The sequence below is a fragment of the Mandrillus leucophaeus genome, unplaced genomic scaffold, assembly GCF_000951045.1.
Source record: "Mandrillus leucophaeus isolate KB7577 unplaced genomic scaffold, Mleu.le_1.0 Scaffold458, whole genome shotgun sequence".
Classification (NCBI taxonomy): Eukaryota; Metazoa; Chordata; class Mammalia; order Primates; family Cercopithecidae; genus Mandrillus; species Mandrillus leucophaeus.
The window spans coordinates 298,267-309,633 of NW_012104898.1; the positions used below are offsets into that span (position 1 = coordinate 298,267).

The window sequence follows — 11,367 nt, forward strand, 5'->3', positions numbered from 1 at the left end:
GGCACCCACTGTCTTGGTTCAGGCTGAGGCTCCAGCAGTTTTACCCACCATGACTTTTGCACCATCAGCGCAAATGTCAACCCAGCGAAGAGGCAAATTACCGATACTATTAGGAGAAAGTTTTAACCTAGGAAATCCCCTCAAGGGTCTGGGGATCTCCCTCAACCAGCAACCACGGAACACACTTTGAGAAGTATTGCAACATATACAAAATGTGGAGGTTCCCCAAAAAGAAACAAATAATGAGACAGAAGCAATGTTAAAAGAATTAATTCAAGAGAACATTCCTTAAATAAAATAGTATTTGATTCTTCATAGTAAAAAAAAAAAAAAAACACCTAAATCCCAAAGGAAATTCAACACTAAGACACCTTAGGCAGAATAAGACTGTCATAGCACATGAAATTCATGTGCTCAAAATATAGTCAAGGAAGCCGATTTCTAGCTGGAAACAGATGAAGGTTCTGCAAAGTATTACTGGGAACAGGTACTGGGGGGAAAATGTTGCTCATAATCTCAGAGATAAAATGATTCAACCTGCTATACTTTTTCTTGAATTCATTCACTCTTCCCTTCCCACCACTGTGATCCTAGTTTATAGATCTCATATCACTTGGTGACAGTAGTAGCTCCAGTGGTTTCTGACTTTCATTTTTCTCTATTCCACGCTATCCTATCCTCTTTAGGTTAACAAATATTCTTTATACATATGTATATACATATATATATATATATTTTTTTGAGATAGAGTCTTGCTTTGTCGCCCAGGCTGGAGTGCAGTGGCATGATCTTGGGTCACTGAAACCTTCTCCTCCAGGGTTCAAACGATTCTCCCTCCTCAGCCTCCCATCTCAGTCTCCCGAGTAGCTGGGACTACAGGCACATGTCACCATGCCTGGCTAATATTTGTAGTTTTAGTAGAGACAGGGTTTCACCATGTTGCCCAAGCTGGTCTCAAACTCCTGATCTCAGGTGATCCACCAGCCTCAGCCTCCCAAAGTGCTGAGATTACAGGCATGAGCAAGTACCACACTCAGCCCAGGTTAACGAATATTCTGAATAATCAATGTGATCAAGACTTTCAATAGCTTCATAGTCTGAAGTCTAGATCTGATGTGTTCCAATTCAACTAACCATCCCAACTAACTCCTTCCATATGGCTCTCACTATTCACAAAATCTGGTGCTACACTTAGGGCCCTTTGTTCCTTTGTTCTCTAAAAAACTTGCTTGCTTCCATATTCATGCCAATTGCTAGTGGCATTTTCTCAACTATGGATATTTGGTAGATTTACCAAATTCTTCTACATATGCCAACTCCTAGATTAAATAGTGTATTCTAATACTAATTTCAACAGGGGCAACTTTGAGTGGTCTTAGAGAGATGAGGAAGCCTCCTTAGGGAAATGAAGTAGCTTCTAGATTGAGATCTAAAGCATCAACAGGAGCAAGTCAAGTGAAAGGATTTGGTAATGGGGAAAAATCAAGATAAGGCTATTTGATGTCCTTACCTCATATTTGGTTTTAATAATATGTGTGGACTTACTATTGGTCCCATTTTAAAACATACAATGTAAATACCACCTAATTTTTGGATTTTACTTGAACACCAATTCAAAAGTAGTTTGAAACATTCTGTATACTCGCTTTTGTTATTTCCTCTTAGACAGAAAGGTTTGCCAGGGCACATCATAGCTTGACACCTTTCCACAATTGCGTTTTCAAATCTTCCCACTCGTTTGAGTTGCTATTTGCACATCTTCCCTACAGTCCTTTTTCCCTCTCATAGAACCTCAACTTCCTTTAAAAAAAAAAGTTTAATATGTTTAAAATACAAGGGGAAAGTAATTGCTAACAGACCATATGTAGACAGTAGCTCTGTGTAGGGTTTCATCTATGTTCAGGCATCATGAACATGTCAGCATTCCCAAGGCTTCTTCTCACACCTACTTTGACGCATGCAGCAGAACTTTGCTTTTCCTTCCCCTATGCTCTCATCAACACATGTTACCTCTGAATTGAGATCTACTACGTCAGAACAAATTGTAGCAAATTGTGGAGAGACTCGGGAAATTATATTTAAATGTACAGCAGTGCTGAAAACGCAGTTTAGGTGCTGTGCATTTTGTAATTAAGTTCCATCATTTCACCATAAGCCAGAAACTAAGAAAAAATTTCGATAGTAATTAATAACAACCATTTTTCATTTTTATATTGGAATTATCTTTAAAAATTCAGATCTTAAATTTTTTCCCTTTTTACCTCTCAGTTGACAATAAATTATGGATGAATAACACAATCTCATTCCACAATATATATTATGTAGGATAAACCTAAGTACAGTTGTCACATGAAGAGTCTGAAGGGAGTGTCTTTACTGTATTCCTAATACCACTGAGCATAAAACATACTTCAGTGTCAGAGTGAGATTCAGCCCGTCAGGCCTGAGAAGCTGCATTCTTTTGTAAGATAGTCTAGGCAGGTAGGACTAAGTAATCATAGTAATGGTAAAAAATTTTGTAAGAAAATCTGAAATGGCATTTTTAAGGAAAACATAATCATAATTAGTATGAATGAAAGTAGAATTCTAAAAAATGAAGTTATATAAAAGACTGATTGGAAGAAGATATCAAATTTGCATTTCTTAGGTCCTATGACTATATATATATAGAGAGAGAGAGAGAGAAAGAGAGAGAGAGAGAGAGAGAGAGAGGTGCACACTTCAGAATGCAAATATGAATCACAGTATGTATTACCTTTGGGTTTTACAGTCAGCTGCACAGACACTTTTTTCACCCCCAATGAACTGACTGCTTGACATTCATATTGGCCTTGATCGTGCTGTGCTGCATGGTCAATTCTCAAAGTGCCAGAGGAGAGAACTGTATGCCGGCCTTCCACAGGGAGCTGCCCTCCTGCAAAAAGAGGTAAAGAAAGTATTCTACATGGCCCAGAGCACGGAAAGCCAGAGCTGCTGGTTGTCCTGGGTAAAGGGTGAGGCCTGTCTTTCAGGAAATCCTCGGTGCTAGGGTGTACTGTGTGGGTTCTGCCCTAGCATTGCAACTCCAGAAACACAGCATCCCCATGCCACTTGTCGCCAAACATCTGCCACTGCATCGTAAGGAATTCTCATCTGTCACCAGAACAGCCCAGTCTCCTAATGAATTTTTAACCTTCATGTTTGTGCCCCTCAGCCTTACTATAATCAGAAAGCAAATTTCAAAACCAATCTGATTCTTAAACTAGATTTTCAGACATCTTCGTGACAATTGTCTATCATGTGTATGCAATATTTGGAATACAACAACGTGATTGAAATACACTTAAAATTCAGAAGCAGCATATCGAAAATGGTGATTTTGTGACATTCATGCTGTCACTCTACACAGACAACCAGAGGCCATTGTACTTTTCACTTCTGAGCTTATATGAGCTTCTGAATCCTTCTTAACACTTTATGCTTATGGTCATTAACAATTAAATCAGATTATCATTTTCAACTAGATTAGTGAAAACTTGTGTCTTAATGAATGTCTTGTTATAGATGGAAAAAGGAATAGCTAACCCTATTGAGCGTACACACACTGTGCCACCAACTGTTCTAAATGTTGAAGAGTATAAATTATTCAAATCAATCACCACAACCACCCTATGATGTAGGAGACATCATCACCCCCAACATAGCAACAAGGACTCTGGAAAACAGCAGTTAACACATTTGCCCAAGGTCACATGACAAGCAAATGGAGGAGGAGTGGAGATGTGAACCAAGGCTTTATGGAGATGTGAACCAAAGTCTACCTCCTATCAACTAATCTCATAAAGAACAAAGCAAAAAAATTAATACAAGAAATTCATAAATGTAGATGTATTTTGAATTTTATTTAGTACCTTAACTAATATGGAAAGTAGGATTTCCGAGACCCGAGGAATCTTAGAGAAGCTCTCATCCAGCCAATTGTCAATCCTGTTCTGTTATGTGCCCAGGTTCCCTGGAAGTGTCTGGCCCCTTGGTGGGGCATAGGGGGTTAGATCCTTGCCAGGCCCACGCCCCACCCACCCACACTTCAGGAACAGCAGCTCTTTTTTGCGGCCTCACTTCGGATTTCATTTCACTTATGATTTCATTTTGTACTAGATGAAAATTCTCCCACTTAAAAAAAAAATGTTTAAAACTGCTACTCTTGCAGCTGGGCGCCGTGGCTCACTCCTGTAATCCTAGCACTTTGGGAGGCCGAGGTGGGCAAATCACGAGATCAGGAGATCAAGACTATCCTGGCTAACATGGTGAAACCCCGTCTCTATTAAAAATACAAAAAAAGTAGCCGGGCGTGGTGGTGGGCGCCTGTATTCCCAGCTACAGGTTGAGGCAGGAGAATGGCGTGAACCGGGGAGGTGGAGTTTGCAGTGAGCCAAGATCACTCCACTGCACTCCAGCCTGGGCGACAGAGCGAGACTCTGTCTCAAAAACAAAAAGCAAAAACAAAAACTGTACTCTTTCCAATAATTTTATTTTAAAAATCAGGGAGCCGAGTCCAACAAGAGATGATCTCAGGAAGGCCACACACTCAAATGCCAAAACTCAAAACCCACAAAAATTATGATGATGTTATTTTTAGATCAAAGATTATTTTCTGTGTAATTTTTTCATGTCCATGATATACCTTCGATCATTAATTTAAACCATGTTTTTTACTCTCCACAAAAGAAGGCGTTTATTTTTCCCCACAATCACTTGTAGATGTTCTAATACCTGTTTTTGTCCAGACAATTACAGGAGGTGGGTTGCCGTCAGCTTCACAGAGCCACTCTACAGCATGTTCTTCCAGCACCACTTGATCCTTGGGGGCTACTGTAAATTGTGGAGGAGCTAAAGAGAATGAAACATACATCAAAATTGAAAATTATTTTACAAAGTTTCAGTGCCAATAGTAAAAAGAAAATGTGTTCAAATATGTCGTGTGATCAGAATTTGTTTCCAATTATATATAAACAAGTTATAAAGAGGGTGGAGATGCTTCTGTATGTTTGTGCCTGTTTGCAAGGAAGCCAGAAATACACACATCTGGTCTGCAAAGCAGAACAGCAGTAGCCAATGAGAAGAAACGATTTCTAAATCTTATGGCAGCTGTTTCCCATGATTAAATCATATTGGTTATCATTTTACTAGATGTGATAAACATATTTAAAGCTACAAATCATACTTTAAACTATTAACAAAACCATTTTCTCCAAATTTTCACATGCACAATAAAATTTGAAACGAGTTGATTTTTCGATTTCAGAAAGAAAAATAAGCTCCTTAAGATTAATGTTCCTACAACACTTGAAATTATACTTTTGAAAAAGTCACATTTATGTCAAAATTCAGAGTTCCAAATATTCAGATTTTGTATTATTGATTTTATATAAATAAGAAATAGCTAATAATTGCATATACCATTCCTGAAAAGGGATTCTGTCCATGACTCTTTGATTGAATAAAAAAATAAATCAATGTGGCCATTTAAGAAGAGCACAATGATCCCCAGTAATGCCTAAGTGATCAGAAGAACTTTCACAATTGACTTTGTAACTGGAAAGGGGTCCCAATGCAGACCCCAAAAGAGGGTTCTTGGACTTTATGCAAGACAGAATATGAGGCAAATCCATAGAGTAAAGTGAAAGCAGGTTTATTAGGAAAGTAAAGGAATAAAGAATGGCTACTCCACAGGCAGAGAAGCAGTATAGGCTGCTTGGCTGAGTATACTTACAGTTATTTCTCGATTATGTGCTAAACATGGGGCGGATTATTTACGAGTTTTCCAGGAAAGGGGTGGGCAATTCCCAGAACTTAGAGTTCCTCCCCACTTTAGATCATAAGAGGTAACTTCCTGACATTGCCATGGCATTTGTAAACTGTCCTGGTGCTGGTAGGAGTGTCTTGTAACATGCTAATGCATTATAATTAGCATATAATGAGCAGTGAGAACAACCAGGGGTCACTGTCATCACCATCTTGGTTTTGGCAGGTTTTTTGCCAGCTCCTTTACTGCATCTTGTTTTATCAGCAGGGTCTTTGTGCCCTGTATATTGTGCCAACCTCCTATCTCATCCTGTGACTAAGAATGCCAAACCTGCTAGGAATCCAGCCCAGCAGGTCTCATCCTCATTTTACCCAGCCCCCATTCAAGATGGAGTCACTCTGGTTCAAATGCCTTTGACAACCTGACAAATCATTTCTCTGCCTTGTTAGATTTTTGCACAATTCCTCCTACCCCCTTTCTTGCACCTGCATCGGGAAATACAAGAAACATGCCAAAGTAAATAATATTTGGCAAAGTGTATTTGTTGCAAGTTTCATACTGTGTGCAGGTACTAAAGAGTTTTTTAAAGTCATCATCGATTCTAAGTAAGGTGCTGGACTAAATAACTATGGTATAAGATAAATTTCCAAGTCACACAAATTCATGGAAACCCTCAGGAATGCCTGCAAGCTATTTGTAATAGAGTTCTAGAAGAGTCAAGCTGGAAAACAGCCCACAAATCAGCAGTCTCAGGCTCCTCACTGCACAGATGAGAAAATTCAGACTGTGGGAGGGAGGACTGAATTTCTCTCGGTTAGAGCTAATAAGTAGAAAAGATAGTAGAGAATCTGGGCCGCTCAACCCCCAGCCTGATGTTCTTTCCAGAACATTACACTAACTCCCAAAATTACTAAGAACAACTTAAAAAGAACAAAAATATTTCTACATTAAAAAATAGATTCATGACACAGTAAAAGAGCTATATAACAAAAGATGATAGTAGTTAAGAGAAATAATGTAGTCCTGGTTCTAGGGTTGGGAAATTTGATTTCAACTTTTGAATAATACTAACTTTGATAATTAGTAAAATATTAAAATTTTATTTTATTTTAATTATTAAAAACATTAACATTTAATAATAACTTTAATAATAGTTAAAGTTCACAGTTAGCCAAATCTGTGTGAAAAGAATTGTTGAGCTTCACGTGTTCTCACTTTTAACAGAACCCAAGATCCACATCTTAGCAAAGTATAGAAAACATTTAAGAAAATAGTCAGTTTACATTTGTTTCTAACACTAAAATGAGCAGCTTGCTAGGTCGATGAAGAAATTATGAACATCGCCAAAGCAGGCAGAGAAGGTGGAATAATTAGACAGGAATGATGAAGCTAACGTCTTTGGGCTTTCCATTTAAAATGATGGCCTTCTGAGACCTACCTCCAGTGCTAAAATAGCACATGCTGAGATGAAGTGTTTTGCTATTTTATTAAAATCTAAGATTCTGGCTATTCATTAAGGTGCTGCCTCACGCATAAAGCATTTTGATTTACATTGCTGATAACCATAGGCCTTTTTACCTATGTGTCCACACTGTGATTCATATCTTTCATTGAAGCTTTTGTGTGTTGTTTTATTTATTATTTATATTTGTTCCAGTCAGTCTGAAAAAGGAAGTTTATCTGTGGCTAACTGTGATTTCGGTTTAAATAGACATTAAAAGATCAAGAACATGGGTAGAAACCTGTTAAAATGACACAAAAGGAGAGCTCTTAAAATGTTTAATCTATGACTAGGCAAATAAAATCAGCCTTTTAAATAAATGTATAGAACGATTAATGGACCATTTTGAAACCAATTAAAAATCTGGACACACAGATCCAAAAGTGACACAAGTACATGGTCACAAATAACAAAGGACAAGCAGATGGCCATTTCAATGCAAACTCACTGGCAACAAGAAATCATTAACATATTGCGGCATAAGAAATAGGCAGGATGGTACATGTTACCAGAGTTCTGTTAAGCATTGACTGACGCAGATGAGCAGATAGAAGCATGCGAAGGAAGTACGTGGAAAAAGCTGAGAAACAAAAGCTTAGCACAGTGTCGAATACAGGCAACCACTAACGTGTGAAAGTGATCAGGCATTAGGTTTCTAAAAAAACAGACATTGAACACAAAATGATGTAAGCAAAACGAAACCCAAACACAATGTCTTTGAAAGCATTTTTCAATCTCAACATATTAAAAGTTTAAAAATAATGTCTGGATCCTTTAAAAGTGATTTCCCCCAAGAAATATTTCATTTCTGCACCTTCTTATTAGAGGAAGGAAAGTATTTTCAGGATATTAGCAGTTCTAGGGAAAAACACATTTTTTTTTCCTGAGACATGTAAATAGGAACAAGAAAGTATTGATCTATTGCTACTTAAGGAGTTGATACTAAGCAGTTCAAATTAAAAAACATTCTCTGAATGCAGGAAGCCTAGGCTAGAGGAAGCCTTGTGCTTTATGGAGGCCAAGACCACTCTTGGGGTCGCTGGAGCTCACTGTTCTGAAGCTCTCCCAACTCAGGCACTGCATTAGGCTGGCTACTTCCATTTTTCTCTGTTCTAAATTTCACAAGGTTCAGTGTTTTGGTAGACAACATCCCATGCAAATCTTAAAATAATGAAACTTAACTCAATCAAAATATTCATGACATTGGGAAGCCCTTAAAACGGATCACGTGAATTACCGTACTCTCGTCAACTGATGAAAAACTGTTTTAGAAAGAACAGGACTTTTGGTATGACTCCAAAAGCACTTATATTATGCTGTTTACTAAACTCTAACCCTACAGGAGGATGGCATGCAAGCACACATGCACACACACACACACGCACACAAACACGTACACAAACACACACACACACATATGCATGCACACACACCAGAAAGCAAGGGGCTACCCCAGGCTGAGAACTAAAGTACAAAGAAGATTGTGCCTTCTTTATAACATGATTGCATGCCCATGCATATAAATTAATTTCTGGATTCAGAATAGTTTTATTATTGCTGTTGTTAAACAGCCTGGCCTTGCAGGAGCCTTCAACATGTCCTCAAGCTCTGTTGAGTAGACAGTTTGGTAAGTGACTATGAACACAGGGCATAGCCTTTTCACTTTCATCTCTGTACTGTCTTTCCTGTATCTGTAAAATATTCTGAAGCACAAATATCTGGTGACAGTTTCCTTCCAGATTAATGACTCCATCTCTTTTGTTGCTAATGGTTGATTCTGACCTTTGGATAAAGATTGAAGTAGGAAAGAAAAAAAACAACTTTTAACTTGAAACAGATTAGCTTTGAAAGTTTTATTGTGTCAATAAATAATTGGCAAATAAAAATATCTCTCCACTGATGTACATGACGTTATTTAAGTTGAAAAATAATTTTCTGAGTGTGGCGGAGGGAACATTTCAATCATGACCTTCTGCTCCCATACCTTGTACAATTATGTTTGCTGCAGCTTGAATAGAGCCGTAGCTATTGTTAGCATGACAGGTAAATCGACCGTGATCCCGTTGTGTGATGTTCTGTAAGTAAAGTCCACTGGACGTTGCCACGTGCCTGGATCCATCCAGCTCCAATCCATTGTCCCTGGTCCAAGTGATATAGGGGTGTGGGTGGCCTGTGGCCATACATTCCAAAGTTGTGCTGGTGCCAATTAAAACCTCTGTGTCCTGGGGCTGGATTACAAAGGCTGGTTTGACTGATGGTAAGGGGAGAACAAAACAAAATCCAGCAAGTAAGAGTTAGGAAGATGTATTTATTCTGCATTGTGGTTTTAAGATTATTGTCATTTTCAAAATGCCTTTAAACTAAAATATTACATATATACATTGAATTCCCAGAGAATTAAATCTAAAATAATGAAATGTGGATTTGCTGTGAGTACATACTTTTTAAAAAAGATTGTTTGCCTTGATATCATGATATATTATAGATACTGCAAAGCACCTACACAATACATATTCCTTATTTTAGGAGCTAAATGGTTAAACATTCCCTCTTAAGAATACTCACATTTTTTTAAAAACACAATTTAGGCACATGTCACTGGGAATAAATAAAAGTGCTAAGTCTAAGTAGTCATTTCTTCCTCCTGTTTGCTACCTGGAATTCGGGCAGGAATGCATTTGGGTTACAGGAGCCACTTTTTGATTAAGAGGTGAAAATTATGAGGAATAAAGAAATCTATGTGCAAAGCAGATCAAAAAGCAGAAAGAAGTATATTATTGGCTCATTGGGGTAAAGTGGTAGCTCTGTGACAGACTACCCCTGTCCTACTTGAGGCATACAAATTAAAATACACATGCACACACACAAACACACACACACAGATGTTATGCATTTAAGCCATATCTAGCCAAGCTTTCAGTTACTTTCAGTTAAACGTATTATAAATTGATTCATCAAGTATCCATGTAAATAGAAAATTCAGATTTTCATGTAAGGAGTTCCAGTCTTACAAATTCATAGGAGATTCTCTTTCTGGGAATCTCAAGCAAAAATTAAAAACTTGCTAATGTGTTAAAAATGCCTAATGATTGAGTCTAAGTTTGGGGAGCGGGGCTCCTCCATTCCTGAGATGAACATACTCGGGAGAGTGAAAATAAATTAAATTAATCCAATTCAACAATAAATGTTTAATTTAATTCCTAACAATAGTGAATGTCTTATGTACATCAGTAACATGCTGGATGTTGGAAAGATACACAGATGAACAAAAGCACTCCTCCTTGTGTGCTCCTACTCCAGCTGCATGAACAGAGGACAGAACACATCATCCATAAAACCACAGCATGCCTCGGAAGGAATTGTCTCAGAGTTAGATGTAAATGTGATAGGAGAACATTCTGGCAAGAGGTAAGGGAAAGTATAGGGAAAGCTATTATAATAATTGAAATAAATGTTCTGAAGTAAGTCAGTAGCAGTAGAACTGGAAAAGGAGATAATCTGATGCATCTTAGAACTAAATTTTTACAGAATTGTGGAAGAAGGAGTAGCACTCGAGGGTGAATCGGAGGTTGCTGGAGGAGAGTATTGATATCAATAGAGATAGCAAACACAGGATGCTGTGGCTTTGTGTGGGCAAATGTGTTTGAGAGATGTAAAGATTTACATGTGAAGATAGAAAGTCCTGGCAACGTCCATTGAAAGCTCAGGCAGGATCTCAGCAATAAAGGCTACAAATTTTACATGAAGTATGAAAGCTGAAGGTCTGGGAAGAGCTCAGATGGAAGAGGAAAAAACTGTGATTAGGGCACGGGGGACTAGAGAAAGGGAGGGGAGGACAGCGCTATAAGGAACACCACATTTTAGGCAGGCAAATGAGATTTAAAAAAAGAATTGAGGACATTAGGAGAAGATCAAGAGGAAGTCATCTCCTCAAAGTAGAAATGAAATTGAGGCAATAATTAATAGCCTACCAACCAAAAAAAGTCCAGGACCAGACGGATTCACAGCCAAATTCTACCAGAGGTAAAAGGAGGAGCTGGTACCATTCCCTCTGAAACTATTCCAATCAATAGAAAAAGAG

The 11,367-nt window shown here is 38.1% G+C and overlaps 1 protein-coding gene across 1 annotated transcript in view; it reads right to left on the minus strand.

Annotated features, from left to right (window-relative positions):
• PXDNL (peroxidasin-like) overlaps positions 1–11,367 on the minus strand; it is a 560,917-nt gene that overhangs the window by 148,661 nt on the left and 400,889 nt on the right. The window contains exons 10-12 of the mRNA XM_011994460.1: positions 9,271–9,537; positions 4,753–4,869; positions 2,756–2,914 (exon numbers count right to left, since the gene is read on the minus strand). Of these exons, the coding sequence (XP_011849850.1) occupies positions 2,756–2,914; positions 4,753–4,869; positions 9,271–9,537 (543 nt within the window). The remainder of the gene's footprint in view (positions 1–2,755; positions 2,915–4,752; positions 4,870–9,270; positions 9,538–11,367) is intronic.